At 38.7% G+C, this 23,869-nt stretch overlaps 2 protein-coding genes across 2 annotated transcripts in view; both read right to left on the bottom strand.

Annotated features, from left to right (window-relative positions):
• Positions 1-23,869, bottom strand: part of PYGO1 (pygopus family PHD finger 1) — a 192,916-nt gene that overhangs the window by 11,574 nt on the left and 157,473 nt on the right. The gene's annotated exons all lie outside the window — the stretch shown is intronic.
• The window catches only part of PRTG (protogenin), an 85,698-nt gene continuing 79,299 nt past the window's right edge, over positions 17,471-23,869 (bottom strand). The window contains exons 16-20 of the mRNA XM_049812559.1: positions 22,467-22,649; positions 21,154-21,274; positions 20,074-20,239; positions 18,972-19,076; positions 17,471-17,860 (exon numbers count right to left, since the gene is read on the bottom strand). Of these exons, the coding sequence (XP_049668516.1) occupies positions 17,471-17,860; positions 18,972-19,076; positions 20,074-20,239; positions 21,154-21,274; positions 22,467-22,649 (965 nt within the window). The remainder of the gene's footprint in view (positions 17,861-18,971; positions 19,077-20,073; positions 20,240-21,153; positions 21,275-22,466; positions 22,650-23,869) is intronic.

The raw sequence follows: 23,869 nt of genomic DNA, 5'->3' as shown, positions 1-23,869 counted from the left end.
TGCTCCCCACGCTGTTAACGGCTTCACCACCTACCTCTAGTGCGACACGTGCTTAACGCATTCTTCTCGCCTCCAGCCCGCAGCTCCAGTTCCTCCCAGTCCACCAGACGTTTATCTGAAGAGCTGAAGCACCATGCACCAGTGGCTCACTGGCAGGTAGGTCCATGCTGGCTGGAGGACCCTCTTCAAGGAGGGGCTCCCTCCGTACAGGTATCGCCCACCAGTTTGCCCTTTGGCCTGAGGAGAGACACAACCCGTGGGGCCCAACTGGCGGCCCTCACAGTGTTGGTAAGCACTTCTGAACCCTTGAAAAACACAAGTTGATAGGTAAATCGCTGCCGGTGTCACTGCAATTTTGTGGCAACGTACGTTCTGCCACAGTTTGCCATCTTCTGAAGTGGCTGCATTTCAGAGACATATAGAGCCCTCATCCTTGATCAAGACTGTTAATCAACTGTATTAATAATTATTCTTTTGAATAAGGATTTATCCTCCCTTAACTGGGATAAAAGTGTCCAGCTGTAAAGTGTGGGGTTTGTTCACATACCTTATTTCACAATACCTAGCAGTGCTATTTCTTTACATACCTTCTTGTTAGATGGATAGTTGGTACTTCTCCAGTATTTGGAACAGTTTTACTGAGGGGGAAAAAAAGTGGTATTTCTGCAAAGGTTAAGGTATCAGTATTACTGTGTTTTTGCTTTTACATTTTGCATGTTTAACTAACTAAAATGGAGAAAGTAATTCAATTTTTTATGTCAATTTCTGCCCTTCCCTAGACATCGTTTTTATTTGTCCACAGTCTCTTATTTTGCAGCAATCCCAGAATGCATGTACCTCAAAGTATAGCATATTGCCAATATTCTTGTGGGATCTGCTGGTTAATTTTGTGTAATCTTGCTGAAGAGAAGTATAGCCTGTTATTAGCAAGGTGGGTGTGAGCTAGTCTATATTTGGAGGAAGATGTGTCTTATCTGTGAAGATATTTGCATTTTCTGAGATGGAACTCGCTGTAGGCCTAGATGATTCTCCTAGGACTGCATGAGCTTTTGTGCAAGGCTGCCTTGTAATAGCATGTAGACTGTAATTATGGATGCGCAGATTTATGTCGCTGAGCCTATAAAGGTTCCTAGGGGGAGATTGTCTGCATCAGAAATGTGAGCAGGGAATTCAGATTTAATCCAGTGCTCTAGTTGCAAAAAATTGTGTCTGTTTTGCTGTTCATCCAAATTCAGCTTTAGCTTGTACTCAGGTCTTTAAGTGAGTGGTCTCCGAGAGTCCTGTTGGACCAACTTTACACTTCTAAACCTACATTGGAAATGGCTGATGCAGCATCTGAAAGGAATTAATTTACTTGCTCAGGTGCCTACATTAACATCTCAAATATTCCCCAAAAGACTATGAAAGTTCTCATTATAACACACCATTTACCACCTGACAGCCTCGCTGCTCATTGGTTGTCCTGAAAATTACTGCAACATTTCTGCCTCTCAAAAGTTGGCATTAATTAAGAAAGCTTAGGAGTACCTAGTAGCAACCTCCCCAACACCTAAGTGGAGGTTGCCAAGAAGAGGGAGACAGGCTCTGTACTGAGGTGCACAACAGGAAAATGAGACTCAGTGGTCGTAATTTGAAATTAGATTCCAACTGGGAAGGGGGGAAATTGGTTTGAGGCTAAGCAAGCATTGGGACAAGAACCTAAAGAAACTGTAGAACCTCCATCCTGGGAGGTTTTCAAGACCCAGCTGGACAAAGCCCAGAATAGCCTGGCCCAAGTTCAGCATTAACCTTGCTTTGTGTAGGAGGTTGTTCTCAAAGTCAAGACCTCACAAGGTCCCTTCGAACTATAATGATTCTGTCATTCTGAAATAATTTTCCTTTTAATAATAACCAACCACACAGAAAGCTCTTGCTCCCTGCCAGAGGACTAGTTGTGAACAAATACTATTTAATATTTTATAACTCACTCTGACTGTTGAAGAGTAGCTTTGGTGAGATAATGGTAACTTCAATCATGTGTGACACATCAGGCCTAAAAATGTTACTAAGTATAGAAGAGCTGGTTTTGGTAACTTCTAGGTTCCTTTCTTTCCGCATTCAGGTTAAAAAGAAGGCTGCTAAAAGAGCCTTTTTGTACAAATGACCAGTAGGGAAAGGAAGTTCTTTTACTGATTGTTATCATAGCATCTGAACATTCAACACTGCATTACATTATCAGGAGAGAAATATCAATGAGACATGGATCCACAACAGATCATTAACATTTAAAGGATTTTTACTGCATCTTTTCACATGTATCTACTGCACAGCTAGGGGGCAGAGAGTAGCATAGAAGCCCATTTTAACAACACGTGAATGTAGGCAAATGTGCTAATGAAAAGAATATAAACACCTTGGAGAAATTTATTGATGTTTAAGGAATTAAAAAAAGAAAAAAGTGAAATATTTGTTCTGTTTGATTTTATGGGGGCCAAGATTTCATCCCAGAGGAATAAAATTAGGAAAGAAAAAAGAAAGCGTGACACCAGAAGGAAAAAAGCTGGAAGCTGGCTGAACTGTGTAACTCTGCCACTTCCAGTACCAGGGGAAAATACAAAAGTTTTCCTCTATTGTAAGCCATATGTGTTATAAAATAAAGCACACACAGCTTTAACCTGTCAAGGTACTGTAATTTGTCAAGTCACCACAGAAGATTTCCTACACAGTGAGACAGAAATGCACCCTTAAGCAATGGGCATCGACCTGGGAGTCCAGCAGGCTCGTGCAGAAGGGCAGTATGTCCAGCCTGCATGGGCAGTGTCAACTTATGGCACATGGCATGACAAGATCCGGTAGCATCTGTGCAGGTTTTCTGGCATGTGGACACAGAAGCCAAGCAGCCAGTAGTCTCTCCCCCACCTGGACAGAAAGTGTTGAGCTGGAGAAAAGGCACACATTTAAGGAAATTTGGACTGTGGTAGCCTTAGTTCATAACAGTCTTTCAGCATCAATAGATTAGATTCCCCCATCTGCTATGAGGGAAAAAAACCCCTCATTTTTCTAGAAGGCCCTTTTTCGTGTTACACAAATTAAAGTCCTAGTTCTGCGAACTTGTACATATTCCACAATACTACTGTGATAAACTGGACTATTTATCAAGGTGGGAGGGAGTTTCTGTGAGGCCTGAGTCAACGTTAAAAATCTGGTTTTGTTGTTACGCTGGAGTTACACCTCTTCCTCCAGACTCACTTGTTCTCCTCTGCATCTCCCTTTTTCAGGGTAGTAAAACTAAACACGCGCATAGTTATAAGTTACACAGAGATGTGCTTTTTATGCCTTTTTAGTCTAGCTGGTTATGCAGCTGGTATTGCTCTGGAAAAATGTGTTAAGCAGGTCTCTTCTGGGTCTGTCAGATGTAGAGCATCTCTGCCAATCTCAGGGATTGTAACTAACTTGAACAGTTTGAGCACAAGTCATTGAAGCTATTTCAGTGCAAATTGCTCGCCTACTGGTGAATGCTACATCTGTTATGGTGATGTAAACCAGGTCTCATGAGCCCAAGTCTGTTTCATTTCTGCTTTTAATCAACAAAAATTAAGGCTGTCTAAACTTCTGCATTAACCATTCATCCACATAATATAAAGTACAAACCAAAATCTAATTCATTATCTGTTCATGTTTCAACTTTAATCTGAAATGAATACAAAACTGTTTGTAGGGAAGAAGTATAGAACAGATTGCTTTGTGAGTTCATCCATGAAAGAATATAAGACTTTTTTCTGTAGTCCATTGGATTAGTTTGCTTCCATATGATGCATGATATATCTTGAAATCAACTAAAAAGCCTGAGAATGATCATGCCTTCGTCTAATCACATAGCAAATCATTGGCTGATGAAACACATTTTTCTAAGCTTTGCAAGACAAGTTTAGTGGACTGATCAAAAAATGTCTCAGAAACATTGTGTACAAAGGGCACTATAGTGTCATTTCTATACTGGAACAAAATCTTTGAAGTTCAAAGCAAGCTCTTAGTTCTGAAACTTAGTAAGACTAACATTTCTTTTTTTTAGTGCACACTTACCTTTTCAACTCACAGTTAAAATACAGCCATGCTCAAGTATTTCAGGAAAAAAACCCAAACTTTGATGCACTCAGATACTTTTGCCAATAACACATATGACTTCTTATAAAGTTAAAACCTACAATTTACTAACAGTTTTAAACTATAAAATTTTATAGCTGATAGGTTAAAAATTAGTAAGTATAGTACCTAAACATTTAAAATATAAAGACATTGATTATCATATTTATATACCAAAGTACAAAAGTTTTGACAAGAAATCCTCTGTGTGTGTGCATATATATGCATTAGAAAACCCTCATTTGATCTTCAAGTCACCAAGGAACATAAGATTTCTTTCCCCTTTACATCTAGGATAAAAGGGAACTTCAGTTGGCCACGTTAACATCAATTAATAAATTTTAAAAAGGCACAAATACACGTTTAAGAAACCTTTCACCACTCCTCTGCAAAACAGACTACTACCCACTCAAAGTGGTTGCCTGTTGAGCAATGAATAGTGAAATGGGGACACTCTGTGGGGAAATGAAAGAAACGCAATTTCTGCACTTTCTGGATTATCATCTTTAATCCTTTACATTTTCCTGTTTGTGGAAACAGGATTTGATTAAAAGAGAGGCAAGCATTTAATTCCTGCACTTAGTTCTCTCAAGAGCCCTTTCTAGTTTTCTGCAAAGGCCATGCTGATCTTTGCCAATAATTGGTTAGGAATCTGTTCTTGTATGCAGGCTCTGTCAATGACTTTGCTGAGAGTCAAAGTTATAAAGTTTGTTGCTGTAAAAACCCAAGGAAGCTTTGTCCTATGCATCAGTGCATTTTTAAGTAAGTAATTAAATTTAGGCAAAGACTCTTCTGGGATTTGCATTGCAGAATTGCCACAGTGAAATCTTTGTCATAAAACTAAAGGAATGGTAATGCTAACTCTGGAGGTAGCAAAGCCTCATGCAGAACAAGCTCTCCAGGCTTAGCACAGTTGTGTGGGTATTCTCTCATCTCAGCCCTGTGCCTTAGTAAGAGCCTTGGACAGGCACAGAGCTTCCTGACCCATGCGTATCTGCTTAGACTAGAGGGAATCTTCCTGGATACGCTGCCTCTTTTATCCACCACCACCACCAACTTTTTTACAGTTTTTGCAAGTCATATTTATTTGATAAGATCTATATATTACAGAAAGTTACACACACACAAATGCATTTGTTTTGTTTTATAGTCTGCTTTTTATGGTTTTGAAGAGTGCAGTTCACAGGGTGCTGCCTCTGGGATGGATCAGACCCATTGAACATCACTGACTGAAGTCCTTGAATTTCAAGCAGTAGGACTGCTTGTCCAGTCCAAGTTCAGTATGTATGGACACTGCAGCTCAGAGTATCAGGCAGAGTCACTGAGAGAATAGCAAAGTCTCCCCTCAGTACCTCTGTAGACTCTTCTGGATTATGCGATACCACTACATGCAACTTCTAGCCACACCACAGTTGCTCTAACCCTAGTTACACATGGGTAAATAACAGCTTTCTGCACTAAGGAAGCAAATCTGTACCTCATTGCTATAGTCAAAGAGCACACACCGGAGTAGATTTAATCCATGTGTTTGTGATTTACTGTCTTCAATAAAAACTGACACATTATTAGTAGTGAGACAAAATAGTGATGCTCAACTCATGATTATAAAACTCAAAGTCAGATTTAAAGGCCAGCTGGTTTTGATTTTACTCTACTAGTTTCTCTTTGGAGGACTCTGTATTGGGGTTTATGGAGTATATCTGATCTCTCTAGGAGGGACATGGATGGTCAAGAATGGAGACAGATTTTAGCAAGAACATGTCTGTCAAGAGATAAATTAATTTTACAGCCATCTCAGTCAAATTGTATCACTTGCCCTTCCCTTCATCCAGATCAGTAGTTGAGGTTTTCAACTACAATTATGTCTCTGAATTTCAGAGCACGATGCTGAGAAGCCAGCTCTACGTTAAACAGCAAACAGGACCAAAATCTTAGTATAAAAATATCATTAACGTTTGTATTGGGTGTAAGTGGCATGGTTTTGGTAGCAGGGGTGGCCTCTCTGAGTACAGACCAGGAGCAATAAATTAAATCTTCCGCAAGTCAAGTCTGTTTTGCCTGTGATGGTAATTGGTAAGCTATCTCCCTCTCTTTATCTTCACCCATGAGCTTTTCAATTTTATTTTCACCCCATTCTGTTGAGGAGGGGGAGTGACAGAGCAGCTTGGTGGGTATCTGGCAGCCAGCCAAGGTTAACCCACCATAATGTTAAGAGACCTTCTTAAAGTAAGAAAGACCTCATGTATTTGCAGTAATTACCAAGCACTTCCACAATTAGAAAGTAAGGAGGAAATGTAGTTAGTAAACTATCGAGGGGACTGCTACATGACTTTTTTTTTTTTTTTTGGCAACTATAGCTTAGTCTTAATTTTTAAAGAAAATATTTACTGGAATGCAGTAATAAAACCTGTTTTGAACAAGTAACTATGAGTAAAGGAGATCTGCTGGGAAGCAGGAACCAACTAGTGTCTGAATTTGGGGGTTTGTAGACCACAAAAGGAAAATGCAGCTAAAGCAGGAAAAAAAAAAACCCACAAACATACCATTGTTAGAAAATGCAGTAAAAAAAGCCACTATGAAATCTCAGAATTCTGCCATCCTTTAAGAGGAGATAACAAATCAAACTTAGTTACTTCTTTTGTTTATTGTGCAACAAAAGTAGGAAGGAACACAAGAACAGATAACTAAATATGCCTAAGTACACTGTGACCTAGTTACATAGATGCTGCACTCTCCCTGATTACATCCGAGAGCAGCTTCCCTAATCCCCAGGCTAAAATTCATATGGAATCCAGGATTTCAAGAAAAGAATGTGGAACTAATTATTTAAAATATATGCACTATCTGTCCGCAAACACCAAACTGGATTAAATTGCTTGACATGTATTATGCCTAGTGGGTACAATTCAAAATCTGAAATTTACAGACAGACATTTTAGGGTGCTATACATCTGTTCCTATGGGAATCCTGTTATCTAGTTAACTGCAACTGCAGGACTGGGCTATAAGTTTTGGCCCAGCTGAGCTACAGGAGAGAAACCTCATCACAAACTCTTACAACCTTGTTGAATGCTAAACCAAGTTGTGGAGTGCTTCTGTTAAAAGGCTGTTTCCAGTCAACCCAACTGCAAATGGCAACCCCGTCACTCAGGCTGAGACTTCTGTGTCATAGGAGATGATGCAAGCCAGCACACTGCTGGGTGCCAGGGTACTTACCCCATCTCTAGCCAGTGCTCAAAAGCTAATCACAGCGGTAGTCCAGGCTCAAGTAAACCTCTGAGCCTTTACAATGGCTGAAGTGGACTCTTGGGTATTGACTGTGATTCTAGGCTGTGCTACAATGGCTTCTAATATGCAGACCTTCACTGATTTTATCTTACCATATGTAGGTCACAAAGCTAGTGATGCAGTATATAAAAAAATAAGAGGGCACTTTCCTCTTTAATATAGTTACTTTGGTGTAAAGTGTTGTAAAAGTCAGTATCAAAATTCTTTCCTATTATGAACTAGAGGTTGTCTTGCTTTTGATTTTGCAGAAGTTTAATTGAAATATTTAGAACTCAAGCTTGGAGTTAACTTATCCTTTGAAGTTGGAAATCTTGATCTCAAGGGATTCATTCTGCCTTGGTTGTGGGTTTTGTGTAAAGCAAAGCCAGATTGTTTTATTTGATAGAGACTGAGCAAGCTGTTACCGACTTCTAAATATTCAGGATCTATTCCAAAGCATGATGGTTGCTTACATGAATGATATAATTTTTAATGGAAATTAATTTTTTTTTTTTTATTTTACAGTCTGTGTTGTAAGCTGCCTTACTTCCAACTTCAGTTGCATGACCTAATACAGGGAAGGCTATGAGCAAGTAGTTCAGTGGGATTGTTTTAAGCTAATATGACTGTAAACTGCAGAAAGTAAGGAGGCAGCTTATATTAAGTTCTGTCACTCATCCCCTGGTGATAGCTTTCAGCAATCCAGAGGGGTTAATTTCCTAGATCAGCACACCAAAATTCAAATTGTTAAAGGCTGTAGTGAGCTGTAGTGTGAGCAACACTTTTCCTGCTTTCATGTGTTGCAACCCCCTGGCAGCCTAGCCAGAAATCTGCTGCTTTACTCATGAAAATCTTTTTTTCCCCCCAATGTATTGCCATGCAGATAAAAGGAAATTCAAAACCATTCTATTAACATGACCTCTGGGGAGTCCCCAGTCTATTTCCAGCTGAAGCAGAATCCAGTGTTTTGGGCACTGATTTAAAACTTCCCATGGAGCAGCATAATAGGAAACATATCTTTAGTTACCCTCAGAAATTCACTTTCATCCTTCAAAACTGAGGATGATTACAGTATCTAGCATCCCCTGGACCCACCTGGAATTTTGGTCAACTTCCAGTGATGCTTGAGCCATCTCTCCAGAGAAACCCTGAGGAACTTGGACCATTTTGCAGCACTGCTGGAAAACCATCTCAGCTGGTTCCTGCAGGCCAGCCAAGGATTCACACATGACAGTAAGGGCAGAAGTCTCTTGAAGAGCAACTGTCACCCAAATGTTTGCCAGCCCCCAGACCTCTATTGCCAGCTAAGGAAGATCCTATGGACTAGGCATAGCCATGCATAGTATATCTTTCACCGAGGCACAGCTAGATTCTGAATTATTTGCATTTTCTGTATGTCTTAATGGTGTATTCCTGTGTAAATAGGATTTAAATAAAGCTTACACTACACTTTCAGGTAGAAACAATATGGTATCTCTTTGTCAAATCTGAGCTTGTTTACCCAGGGCTCTAGCATGCAGTTTTGTGCAGAGAAGAATCCCATCCTCTTCACTGTGTGGGGAAGAAAAGGTGAAGCGAAGCCTTAATATATTAATTATAGAAAAAGTAGGACACTGCAACATGGACAGCAACAGCATTAGCACCTACAGCTTCTCTCTTGCTGGCGGAGGATACACTCTACTGTCCAGCACTAATCCTGAGACCATGATTGCAGATGAAGGAAAAAAGGGGAGACAGACTGGGCTGCACAGTGCCAACATGTATTGGAAATAAGATAAAGCATAGGTTAGTCCTACTTATAATAAATGCTTATGCATCCCCAAACAGAATACCCAAGTGGATTTACTTGTAAATATTAAGATAAATAACTTAAGAAATAAATGAAAGGGAAACAGATGTCTTTTTTCATATATAACAAAATGCAAAGTCTGGCCTTAGGTGCAATGGAGATTCCAAATCTGCAGTCACCAGAGCTCCAGATTTGGTCGAGAACTGGGCTGGTTTTCAAGACATACATACCCAGTTTAGACCTTGCAGCAGCCAGTTTCTTTAACGTGTGGTGCTCTGCACAGTATTAACAGCCAAATACAGGCATAGACTCTGCTTTTTAACAGAGATGCCAGTGTCACCTGCTGAGTGAAAGGATGAGGATAGGAAGAGGAATTAACTCATAAAGAACTGCTGCTCACCTGTTGTAGTACAAGGGATGTTTCACATACAGCAATCCTCATGTGTTGCCACAACTGCAGGTAGAGTCCTTTCGCCCCCTATTCCCTGCTTTCCTCCTTGCTGAGGACCAAACAACCTGCAAAGCATGGCAGAAAGCTGGCCTTTGTATTCCAACGTATTGGTCCTTTTATCCAAAAAACAGGTAAGCAAAGATGGCAGATTGATGTCACTGAGAAACTAAAGAAAGAAACAGCAATGCTGTCATTTCAATTAATGTGGCCATTCAATGTAAGTGGCCCACAGAGCTCACATGTCTGAAGCTCAGACATTCAGGTTGGTGGCAGACTGCAAGCACGTAGCACAGCATCAGGTCAAAAACCAGGGCTGTTTTAAAGCTTTCCTTTGCAGTAATAACTCCTTGACAGATGGGGCTTTACTATTTATTTATTGCTATTGAGAATGAGGACTCTGGACTGTAAAAATGTACCTGTACTAACCAGCAGTAACATAATCAGGAACTGCAGTTGGTTCCTGTTCTCACCTAGAGAAAGAACAGCATCTCTGGTGGACTACACTGGTAGAGCTTTTGTATCACTGGACAGTCCAAGTCTGAGTGCTCCCTAGCTATTCAATATTCTTTGTTACCTTTTACAATTTAATTTATTTACTATATTTAAGATTTAATAATTTTTTACAAATACTCTGTTAAAATACTTTATTACTTTTTCAGTATTGGTCTAATTTTCTCAATTACATCTGAATAACAATATTTCAGTGTTCCTGTATTTGAACATACAGAATAAAGAATTTTGGATTAGAGTTTGTTTTAGAAATAGTCACCACAGCTGGTGCTCTAATACTCCCACGGATAAATGTCGCATAAGCTACCCAACTAGGCAGAACTGTTCTATAAGCAGACTCTGCAGGTAAGAACAGCTGTGATTCATAGAGAAGCATGATGAGGCTTTTCAGATTTCCTTTGTCTTTTGAGAATTCAAAAGGAAAGAAAGACATCATGGTTCTACTGTAGAATCCAGGCAGCCCAACTCATCAGCACAAGATGCTGCCAGAGCAGAAAGGCTCTGTCTCCTACAGGCCCACACAGCACCCTCTCTCTTAGGGGTACCTGTAAGTGACAGAGCACATGCCTCTTAGAGAAGGTCAAAATAAGTAAAAATAAATGTATTCAGAAGCAGTCATTTCCTGGACATACAAGGAAGTTAGTGAACACTTATTTCAAATCTTCAATTCCCAATACTGTGATTTCAAAACTTTGAAATACCTGTGAAATATCTTTTCTTTCCCGTTAAGTATATTTAGTGCCAGTGGAGTTCCAGTCTTTTAGGGAACAATATAGATGAAAAACCAAAGTCAAACCTACCTAAGGATTGTGAGAGTTCAGATTCCATTGCTGGTTTGTTTTTATCTTCCTAGAGACCTTGTAAATAACAGCAGTAATTACTGTGGTTTTATTTCCAGTAGTGTAAGATTTGGATGGGCACTACTACTCTAAATCCAACTCTGTACCTAACTCTCTAAACCGCCTAGCCAATTTTTCAGTTGCTTTCAAGTGGCAATCAGTAATCAACCTGCTGGCAATAGAAACCTTTTAATCCCTACAGAACTCAATTTCCTCACTAACTGAACTTGACTTTCATCCAGAATGTAGTCCTTTGTAAAAAAAGCAGTTTCCCTTTTGACCAACAGCAACTGCATTTTCATAGTCTTGTCATATGTTGAAATACCAGGTTCAACAGCAGATGTAAAAATGTTGGGAAAAACTCTGTAGTGCAGCTTTGCAAGCAGCTTCCCAGACTTTTGAGAACAACTGTGCTGAGAACCACATCTTCCACACCCAATGAAAATAAACCAAAACAGAGATCTTGCATGGGTGTTTGACAGCAGTGGGACACAAATGGGAGTTTTTAGGTGGGAAATAATTCCAGGTACAAAAATGATACATGAATACATGTTTGGGAAAGTTCTATGAATTTCAGTGATAAGGCATGTGCAGTTTACTCTCTACCTCTTTTTATGATTTTTAAGTGCCATCATCTCCCTAGCTGCTCAGCCTAAAATGAGACACTATATTTATATCTTCCTTGTTTTGAGCCACTCAGAGACACTGAAAATATTTATCAAGTAGCACTTTTACTAGGGAAAACTTTTATTTCAACTGTGCAATCAATCAGTATTTAGACAGCAGTTTCATAAACATTTGGCATTTAAACTTCTATTACTTTTTGGCATGACCTTGGGGTAGTATATAAACAACCCTGGAGGGGAAAAATGAACCAACACGCTAGGTAACATTTACTAGAATGCTAGAAAAGAAAAACAAATCCACATTATTAAACAAAATAGTTTTTAAAAGACATTAAAAAGTTACATTCAAATCAGGGCAAACATTAGCTTCCCTCATGCAATGGAATTCACAGAGCTGATCCCCTGAGACAAATATAAAATTAATACAATTCAGCTCCATCCTCCATTAGCGAGTCAGCCATTGCTGCCCTTAGAAGAAAATGGCACACGGAGTGAAAGGATCCAGACCACCACAATATGAGATACATACCTGGCTCCTACACTGGCGATTCATTCACAACTTTATAAAAACCCAAAAGCCAAACAATCAAAAAGCAACTTTTGTGTATGTCAGTTTTTCATATACAGTCAGTCTTTACTGAAAACATACCAGGCAGATGCAATGTGGGTATATGCAACCATGAAAAGCTGAGAACTTCCAGAAGGAGCACAGCTCACAATGGAACCAGAGGGCCCAACACAGCAAAACCATAAGCATGTGTTTACATCCCTTTTGAGTTATTTAGGACCAGTCTCAGTGTAAATCTAGAGGAATTCCAAAGAAATAAACTTCTTTGCACTTAAGCCAAATTGAATTTGTGTTCTTTTCATAAGGGCCTCTATTAACAGAATGTGATTTGGTTTTGGACTTGTATTGAAGAATAGTATTTTTGAAACACATTTCAAAATATACAGTTACATAAATAATATATTTTAACTTAATGTTATTATAGAAAGGCACTCAATATTTCCTGCAGACAAATTCCTCCATTTTAGAAATTGCTTGCTATTAGCAGACCTGCAGTTGCAGCAACTACTGTGTAACAATTGTTCAAGCTAAGAACTACCTCTTTAGCAATTACTAGGTGTAATTCTGCTTTCAATTTTACCAGAATGACTTCAGTAAATTGATCTCTGTGAAATACCACCAGAGTTACACCTGTGCAGCTCTCTTTGCAGTTGGTGTGAATGAGATTTTTGGCTAAACATAGAGCTCCCTACAAAAGCTACCAACATTCCCCGTGTTAGGAGATGGACTTTTCCCTGCATGAACTTCAATCTGTAACAAATAAAATGAGTAAGAGCTCTTGGTCTTAAGGCTTACAAGTTTGCTCAGGGTAACATGTTACTGAGACTCAGCAGTCGATGGTAACTATGCTTGCATACGTCAGGTTGCAGCAAATGGTAAGTCATTCAAATTGACTTAGTTTGCAATGAAAAAGAGGTAAACTCACTTGAAGTACTCAGTTTACTACAGGCTAGGACTGGATGCATGGAGATTTACAGTGGACTTCTGATGCATGGTAACTTATCTTAGAAAAATGCATTTGCCAGTGGGAGTTTTAACCATGTAAGAATTCTGGCCTTTAAAAATAATAATACTGTGAAGATTTCAAAAACAAACAAAAAAAAACAACAAAAAAAGTTGATTTTTTTTTTCTGTCCAGACCATGCAAACTGAAATAAAAATTAATTCTCCCATTGACTTAAAAAGAAACAGGGTGAGGACCCTGATTTGAATAAGGCAAACAAGATTTAGCTCACAGTCTAAAGCAAGGGAATAAAACCAAAGAGGGAATGAACTATGAAGAGTAATTAAAAACAGGTAAAGAAATCTCTCAATACTCTTTTCGGTTAAAATCTCATAAGTTATACAGAAAATGCACAGCTAACACAGGAAATTATTAAAAGCAATATGTAGATTTTTCAAGTCTCTCTTACAAAAGAGCTATTAAAAAAAAATAATAATCAACTGATAGGCCCTGTTCTACACAGCATACACACTCCCAGTTCTCCTAGATAACTCCTGAAAGATGAGAATACTTTTTATTTGTTAAATATGAAGAATGTACACAAGTGTAACTCGTTTTGGATCCAGCTCCTGCAGAACAGGCATTGCTGTTGCAACTGAAGGGCAGAGTCCTCACGTGGAAACACAATTAGCATGGTAAACTAGTTTCAAGATTTCCTTTGTAAGTTTTGATGCTTTTCAAGTCACATCAACTGTAACATTTTTGCATTCTTTTTAAAGTACAAGGGTTGCATATACACTCATTACATCATCCATGGCTCCTTAGTTCTTAATACACTTAATCAATTCACATAGTGTAACACTAAATTCCACATTTATGTTCATCTTCCAGAACATATTCAGTAAAATTCATAATTAAAAAATGACATTTTTTTCTCCAGGACCCAGTTTCTGCAGACATAACCACATAAAAAATACTGGAAAACCTGAAACTATTCTGCCAGCTCTTTCTACGCAAATGGAATGAACAAAGTTTACATATGAAAAACTGATTTCCTTAGACAGTAAACTTTTAAGAACATTAATATCTCTAATATCGTATCTATAATTACATGTGTTGGCTTCAAGGATAGGAAGCATTTGAACTTAGAGTCCAATTTTGCACTGTTAGAATCATGAAGGATTGATTCTGCTATTGAGTTCAATAGAGAAAGTATCAGTTGCTACATAATTTTTCTGGAGATTCCTTTGCTTACATTGGTGGAGTTTTCAACCATAAGACAAATTTTCTCTCACAAAATCTTGTGATATATTAGAAATAGGCCATGAATTTTGAGGAGAACATGGGGTTTTGGTCTGTAGTAATCATGACTATATGACAAAGTAAAGGGAAGCACATGAATGCAGACTGGGTTCTGGAAAAACATATTATATTTGGTTAACATAAAAATAAAGAAAAAGACAGAATAATTAATATCTAACTAAGCTTGCCTATATGCTGAGGTAACCTTAAATATCTTTGGTTTTCTTTATTTGCTGATAAAAAGTACCTTAATAAAACATTAAGTAATGAATAGAGTTCTGGATGCACTGCTCTCTAATACACTGAATATTTTCAACTCTTTGGCTATTGAAGTTAGAGCATCTATATTAGATTGACAAAATTTATACAAAGTCTGTTTCTCCCAAATTATCCATGGGTTAAACTAAAGAGTGGGTCTCTGGAAGGAAAAGTTTAGGATTTACAGTATTTACCTGTAATGAAGGTCATAAAATTACATCCGATTATCAGTACTTACACCAAACAAGTCTTTGGAGAAGCAGTTACCATCTGCATATCAGCTCTTTCTGAATGAAACTAACAAAAGAGGCTACTCTGAAAGATGAAGTGTGAAACTTCATGCTACAGTTACACATTCTTAATCTAGTTTTGATTAATTCACACTTTATCTAACTAGAAACAGTACTCTGCTGTACACTAAACATTCTGCCTGACAAAACCAAAAATAAATCTTTGGTGAAAGGGTTTTCTTTTTCTTCAGCAAGTAGATAAAAAGCTGTTCAAAAATATTTTTTTTAATACTGTATTGTTGATGAACTACATGCTGGAGGAAAAAAATTACACTTGGAAGTCTTTGGAGATATCTGCTGGTATTATTATACCTTTCTTTAAAGGCTCTTGTAACAACAAGGTAGTTAAAATCATAGAAGCATACAACTCATCTATGCAATCAACTACTACAATCAAGAAGCCCTGTTGTTTTTTGTTAGTAACTACTTATACAATAAAATGTATTCAGCTCGTCAAACCTATAGCTTTTAACTAGTTCAATTATTTTTGGACAATATGTGGCTTCCTTCTCTTCTACTGAAAAGTCTTTGGTACAAGATTATTTTTAAAGCATTTGCAGCAACACTGTTACAAAAAGGTGAATGTGTACTGTCTGGTTCAGAACTAGCAAACAGTTACAAGGTAAAGAACTACAGTAACTAGAGGCTGATTCATCAACACAAAACAGAACAGTAGGGCTTTTTGATGACTTCTGACCACCTTTTGATACATGAGGAACAATACAAAAGTCAGCCTGGCCTGCCTTAAGGGTGACATCTTGGCCCCAGTAAAGTCAATGGGAGTTCTGACAGACTTAAATAGAGCCAGGAGTTCCTATGGTTGCTTTCTCACAACATTACATTTTAAACATTTTTTCTTTTAAAAGTAAAAACATATGCCTAATTTTTTTTTTTTTCTTTAAGTAAAACAGGGAAAGAGGAGGAGTGGAGAAGAGGACTGGATATAGATACAGGCAAATTTATAACATTGGATGATTCCAACTTCCTCTCTCTCTCTCCCTCTCTCCTATTAAAAACCAAACCATGATACCCTGTCAGTTTGCTCCACGTTTCCGTGAGGCAGCTCAAAAGTAACAAACCGTTCCCTGAGTACAGGAAAAAACAACAACAAAAAAAACCCAAAAAAACACTAGAATAAATTTTTAAAGGAGGTAGTATAAAACAGGAATTGCATGGGTTCAAGGCAGTAGCAGTACTCACCTCTTCCAACAGACTCTTCAACTAAAGCTCTGGCTTTTTTATGTCTCATAGTAGCCTAATCAGAGTTTTAGATTGGCATGTGGGTAAAGTCACTCCCTGAGCTAAAATTCCTGGCTAACAGCACGCTAGACGAAGGCAAGGAGCAGGGTCACATCCTAACAAGAGCTCTGAGACATACTACGACGCTAGCAGTGCTTATCAGCACTCAAAGCTGGGTAAAAATGAACTATAAACTCATGATGCAGTTTACTTAAAACTTCTAAGAAGCATTTAAGGCATCTTTCTGTACTCCAAAGCAATTTATGAATACTAAAAAGACATAAGGCAAATCAGTAATTTCATAATATATATATTGCAAGGCACCATTGCTAAGAAGTACTGTGATACTAGAATACTCAGCATTATTATTCCATGACTCTCAGGCAGAGCTAAACTGTTTGGAAATGCTGAATACTTCTTCATTTTGCCATGCTTTCTAGCATTAAGTGTCAATAAATGGGCAACATTTGTCACTGTGGGGAACCCAACATGTCCCAGAGCCCTAAGGATATAGCATACATCCTGTCAGCAGCTGCTGGCACAAGTTTCTGGGGGAAAGGCACTACCCTAGGCTTACTGGAGTTATGAGAAATCAAGAAGTACAAAAGATTTCATGTGGCTGTATACGTGGAAGCACCAACTCCGGTTTTCCCAGTTTTTAACATCCTCTATGTCAAACACATTAAATTATTACATTTTATACTCTGAGGTTTCCTTCTTTTTAAAGACAGAGCTTCAGCTAAACAATCTTGTTCACCTACCTATACAACTCCCTGATTACTGAGCATACACACGTGCACACACACATTCTACACATAACTGAAAACAAAAAAAGAATCCAAAATAAAACAACACTACTAGGAAGTATCATCAGTTCCATAGCTGAGACCAACTAGAACACAAATGAGGTAAAGCAGTCATCATTCAGAGTTCACCTCTCGGCAAACTGAGGTAGATAGTCAGCAAAAGGGCCAACAGCTTTCCCTTTGCTCCAGTGACATATTTTTAACTTTAGTCAGAAATCTTCACTGTCCTTTCACATTTGTTGACCACTGAACATTCAAAATGAGTGAGTTTAAAAACAAATAAAAAACAAACAAACAAACAAAAACAAAATAAAAAGAAAAAAAATAAAAAAACATTCAACAGAGATATGGGATCACCTGTTAGGTTAGTCAGGCTTTCCGCAATAAAACTTTGGCTCCCTGTTCATTGTCCTTCGAACAGACATACACTGTAAGAATGTCTGGCGTGGCCTTAAGGATGTCAGTTTTGCGCTGCAGAGTGTATCTGAAGAGGTGAGGCAGGAGTCTGGTCAGCAGTGAACGACAGAGGAGGCTCTGTGCAGTTACTTATGGCAGGGCTCATCATGTTCGTACCCAAGTCACTGCTTACAAAAGGACTGGTAGTGAGAGGGGTGGCACTTGTCATAGAGGAGATGTGTATCTCATCGTTGGACTCATGAGAAAATCTTCCAGAGTCACCAGTCTCGTGGCTTCCTTCGCTGTTGGCTGAATGCTCCGTATCAGCAACAATACTGAATGGCACCTGGAAATTAGACTGCTGGCCAGGAGAGCTGGGGGAGTCATCCTCACTGATCAGCACAGTGGTACCTGGCTGGTACAGACACACCGCCTGGACAAACCTTCTCTGAGGCTACATAAAAAGCAGAGAGAAAAAGGTTGTTCAGCCTGTGAAAAGCTGAGCTATAATTTGAATTTTTACTGCATTTCCTATCTCCTATTCTGCCAGAGTGCCTCTAACAGCATTGGCTTGGAACAATCTGGGCTTTCCTACAGGAGGTTAAAAAGAACCAATCTCAAGTCTTGCTCATACTTTTCCATAATAGATGAAATAATCCCCTCTAGCTAAGCATGGCTAATCAAGAACGATTTCACTGGAGAGACCTGAATGGTATTTTAAAAACATACTTGGCAGAGCTCTCTCCCATCCCTTCATCCATATTCTTTAAGCGTTACTCCTTGGGTGGTAGCAAATATTTTTCTTACAGAGGCATCAGAAACATTCAGCTGCTTCTGGAAATATTTTGGAATATGAACTTACAACATGGATATCAAGACTTCCTATTCCTTAAATATACAAGAGCACAATACAAGTTACAATTCAATAAACATTAGTTAGATGCCTCATAGGTGTGAATCTGCATGATAATGTTCAGGATTTGGTTTAACAGTTCAGTTTTAAACTGTTATTCTTCTCATCCAAACAGCAAATGTGTCCAGACCAACAATTTCAGAAGCCAGACAGTTCTACTCAGATTCTCAGTTTCTTCAGTACATTGGGTAAATCATTTAATTTCCCTCTTTAGATTTCTCTTCAGCAAACAAAGTTTTAGTTGTCAGGGTAAAGGGGATTCTTTGTATTTTTTATATTATTTTTATTTATAAATACATATTTAATTTGTACTTATATTTATACAAAGTCTCTGCAGATGTAGTACTGTAGATGCTATGCATAGACCAAGTACACAGAAATCCTTTTGCTCGCAGATAAAAGGGCACAGGCATGAAAGTAATCTGTGAACTGTAAGGAGTTATAATATCTGACAACTTGGGACAGAAAATGAAACTTCTGTAAGACTTTACTACGAGGTAGAACACCATCAACCTTAACACAACTGAAACTATCCAATTAAAACTCAGACCACTACTTATGCTTTTCCATAAAGAGAAAACTACCTATCTTCCCTTGCAAGCACAGGGTATTACAGTCAAGATTGTTCATCTCTGCCCAATAGACCAATTACCTCCTCAGTCTTCACCTTCTTAGTATCTTGGAAAAACAGCCACCTTTTCTTGCAGTTAGTCTTTGTGACAGGCCCGTAGCTGTTAATAATCAGATCAGATCCCCCCTGCAATAGAGGAAGACACACAGACATTTATTTTAACAAACTAAATTTCTAAGATATCTGAAAACATTTTTCTATTCCTACCTATTGGCTCCGTACTGAAAAGGAATACAAATGTCGTCTTAGTACTGAGTCATGTTTTTGTGGTCTGGCATTCATCTACTGCTCGAGACAAGTCAAGACCAGATCGACTAAGTCTGGCAAGCCCACAGGCCAGACCCAACAGCTATAATACCGCAAACACACAACAAAATATTCCAGCCACTGCTCTTGCTCTACTACTTTGAATGTGACCATTCATAGACATAGCGTCTGTGCCTGTACTAGGGTCCATTTCCATTTCCCAGCTCTTGCATATATTCTTAGGGAGCAGCTCCACTCAAGTGTGCAGTGTGTACAGAACAAGCCTTAAATCAGTATGTCTGCATGTGAAAGCAAGGTCAATGTGGTTTTGTCACACTGGACTCCTGGAGTGTAAGGTTCTGCACATCCGCTGATACATCCTGCCAGCTAGATTAATTTATAATATGACCAAATATGAGTTTATAAAATGTAACATTGTCTTACCAGTAAATATACAGAAAAACACTATTTTCTTTAACACCTGCTTAGTGTCATACTTGACTAGATCATGCACAGGCACTTACTGAACTAGGTGCTGACAAGGACTCTCCCACCTATCTCCTTTTTGACTAGCAGAGGCCACCTAGCAGCCCTAAGTCTATGGAGCTTTTATCCTTTGATATTGTGCCAGAGCCAAACTCTGCACCCTGCAGAGTATGGTGTAAGACAACTGTATTTAATCAGATCTCTAGCTGAACTTTAAGATCTTAAAGTCTTGAAAATTTGACCCTGGATTGCCAAACTTGTGCTTGCCCCCTTAAAAAACCTCCTGTGGATTTGTAGCGTACACATTTTACTTTTGGTAAGGACTCGGATGTTATAGCAATGAATTCTAAAGAAAGATTTCTGTTTTGGGAGTGAGTAAAGCTCACAGTACCTTAGCATCGATGAAGCTGTTTCCCACTATCATTGGCAATAAGGATTCCTCATTCTCTGCAATTCCTTCAATACTCTTCTCCACCTCATTAGCACTGGCTAATGAGATGCTGTTATGTGACAGCTGGTCAGTGCTTTGCTGCACAGGTTTAGGAGCAGATGTTTTCCTACACAATGTTAAGCAGGAATAAAATTGACCCACAAGAAGAAAATACAAAAAATCAGGGATAAACTTCAAAGCTATTATTAATCAAGTAATATTGGTATATTCTTGGTGTTTACATTTGTTATATGATACTCGTAACTCTCATGGAATTTAAATGTTATTGCTTGTGATAAAAATAACATGTGCTTCCAGTTAATCATACACAGTAGGCTACAAGCTTATGTGCAGACAGGAATTGTCATGATTAGTAATATTACTTGGAGGAAGTAACCACTGATGATACTAGGACCTTTCTACCACGCTACACAGAGACTGTCTCCCAATCCATTTTTTTTCCTGCATGCATGCTAAAAAGCCCTTGTTACTAAAATATACTTTCAGACAGTTTTTTAATTTATTATTTCAAGCAACTTACATTTGTTCTGATCCCAAAGTTATGGGCAGACTCACTGGGCCAATTTATGCCTCATAGCAGCTCGTGACAAGACAGACAGATGGCGGCTTGCACTACTGCAAAGAAACTGCATCATGGAACTGCTTTATGTCAGAGTTCCTCTTGCCCAGCAACACCAGAGGGCTAAAGCCTTGCAAACCAGGTCTGGGCAGGCTGGAGGGTTAAACAGCAGGAGCAAATGGTGTAAAGCAGCATGCTTATCTGACTCAAAAGGGGTTTTTTATTTGGAAACGTGCCTCATACTTGTCAAAGCACCACTGACTCTGTGGGTTCTTCACTCTTTTCATTGGAGAAGGAGCTCAGGTAGAGTAGGAAGAGCCAACAAAGTGCTTTGTTTCCAATACTGGTCAGCAGGTGAAAAGACAGAGTACTTCATATAATTTAGCACTCTTGGAGAAGGCGGCGTGTCCCAAGAATCACTGCATCGAGAAAGAGCTCAATCTTCAAGAACAAAAACATACCTGGCTTTACTGCGATAAATTAAGATCAGGATGCAGATAAGGATGCAGGTCAAGGCTATGCAAACCCCAACAATAATGCCAGTCATTGACTTCTGGTCCAGATGGTAATAGTCAGAGTAAGCTATAGCAAAAAAGAACACAGAAAGTCTCAGTAAATAAGAAGAGTTACCCCCTGCTCCCTGTGAGGAAATTAATAGGGTTACAGTCACAACCACAGAGACAAATGCTTCTTTTTAATGAGATTTCCAGACCTTCTCTGTCATACATTTTGACACTTTTGAAAATAAAATTTGTAGACCAAACAGAGGAGTGTATGCAGTCCTTGTGTGGGAGGGGAAGAAGGGACTGCCGCACACCACAGCCTCTTCAGTGACCTATAGCATGGAGCAGAGGAGCTCACTCCAACCCCTTCCTTACAGGGTGCTACTAGACAACAAAAGGAAAAGGCTTGGAGAATTCCAGCCACGGTCACCTAGGAGGGTTGACTTTGGTTTATGCTTTGACATCATATGTCTATTAACCTAATCCTGAGGGCATGACGCTATTTGCTTATTCAGGCCTAAAATATAACTGAGTTCCAGGAAGGGAGAAAGCCTGAGCAAGAAAAATCCCTGTGTTTTAATCACAATTCAGTGTGGAGCAACAAGGAAAGGTTAAAAGGTTCATGTACCTGAATAATTACTAGCTCTTGTCTCCCCAGATAGCTTTAAAATCTGTAACAAGTCACCAAGATAAATCCCATTCTATGTCAGACAAAGACAATGTGTTCTTCCATTCTTATATGGAAAAAGCACTGACATTATCTTAATTTCCACAATGTAACACAAAGTTTTCCCCAAAGAGCTCCAGGTGGGGCTCTTTGATGGGACTTCTTTGATGAAAACATATGCTGGTGTATCACTGACTTGTTGATTTGGGTTGCTGGAATACCAGGAACCAGCAAATTTCAACAGATTTATTTGAAATGCTGTCTGGTTCTAACTGACCCAGTACTACTGGTACCTCAAACCAAATAAAAAGGAAGTGCCTTAGAAGAGTGGCTGCAAAGTTGGTATTGATGTAAAATTCAAAACAGTTATGTATTCTCATTTGAAAGACAAACTTCCAAATTCTGAGCAAAAGAATTAAACCAGTTCTGAGTTGAACTGAGATAAAAATTCCAAAATGGTTTAATTTAGAAGAAAATGCTACACTGTTAGGACTGCCTCACATAAAACAGAATGGTTAACCCAGAAAGCAGTTCCAAGCTAAAGCAAACAGGGATCGTTTTTCCTGATACTTGTGACAGCAACAATCAAAACATTGCTACTGACTTGTAGAATCTCCTGAATCCAGGCGTTTAGGTCTCTGATTAGACTCGGATGTCGCCTTTGGCAGGACAGCAAGTTCTACCACATTTGAGAAGGGTCCTTCTCCCACTTCATTGGAGGCTGCTATTTTGATCAAGTAGACATTTCCTGCTACAAGGTTTTCCAGCAAAGCCATGGTCATTGCTCCTATAAAAAAAATTTGATAAAAAGTTCCAGTTAGACAAAATCTGTGGGAGCAGACTGAGATTTAGACATTGGGACCTACACTTTCTTTCCAATACGACCTCCAAATCTTGTTTGAGGACTGCAATCATTTTCATATGTTCTAACATGTGTATACAGGGTACAGAATGAATGCTAGGGTTGCCTCCTTGTCCCTTCTGTCCTTTCTCTCCGTACTGTTTGAACACAGCACACTGTGAAGTGCCAGTATAGTTCAAAACCAAGAGTCAAGTATTGGCTATGATACACAGCATACTAATCCTAAATCTAGCGCTAGCTGCATTTCAGTGTGATAGTGTTTATGTTGCGATCATATCTGTGAAAAGAAGCTCCAAACATTAACCAGACTTTCAGGCAAAGAAAGCAGAATGTTAGACCTCTCTCATATACTAACTTATGTGCCTCTCCTAGATCCACTGTACCATAAATGTGAATGGAAGTTTCCGGTTCAGTTTATCAAATTTCAGGTCTAGTTGATAAAATGAACAGGACAGATTTGAAAGAGTACATTATAGCACACTTTTAAAATAAAATTAAACCTTATTTAGACTTGTGTAGGCTTCCTTGATTACTGTGCATCTAAGCTGTGCTACTAAAAATATTACAAAAAATGTCTTTCTCGCATGCTAAAGGATTCATTTCCTAAAGTCCCTGAAGGCAGGAAAAACAGATTAAGAACATAAATAGGATTCACTTGCATTGTCCTTAGACAGGCAAAACTCCTATTAAAGTCAGTGAGAGCTTTGCCTGTCCAGGGACTGCAGACTGCTGCTTAAAATTTCAATTCCTTTCTAAAATGCCTGTGTTTCTTCCTACCGTAGAAATATATTGCTTTTCTTTCCCTAAATAGTGGCAGTTACGGGACCAAATCTATCCCTTGTTCTCTTTCACATACTCCACTTGCTTTCTCAGACTTAAGTCTAAATTTCAACCTTTCAAATCAGTTTCAGAAGTCAGAATTTATAGTATCATGGGAGTGTATAAAATGTAAGGTTGTTTTGTTGACAGAAAAGATTATACATTTGGCAAAAGGGAAGCTACTTCAAAAGCTATTTCGGCTCTTCCATCAAAAACACCCATTAGCTGAAAGCATTTGAAGTAAAATGTGAGGTATCTGTAACCAAAGGAGCTGTAATATCTAGCACCAGCAAGGGCGAAAGGTCACGTTTCAATATTACGGGCTC

The sequence above is a fragment of the Accipiter gentilis genome, chromosome 10, assembly GCF_929443795.1.
Source record: "Accipiter gentilis chromosome 10, bAccGen1.1, whole genome shotgun sequence".
NCBI classification, from domain to species: domain Eukaryota; kingdom Metazoa; phylum Chordata; class Aves; order Accipitriformes; family Accipitridae; genus Astur; species Astur gentilis.
The sequence above is the reverse complement of the archived record's forward strand: the minus strand, read 5'-3'. Positions and strand labels throughout refer to the sequence as shown.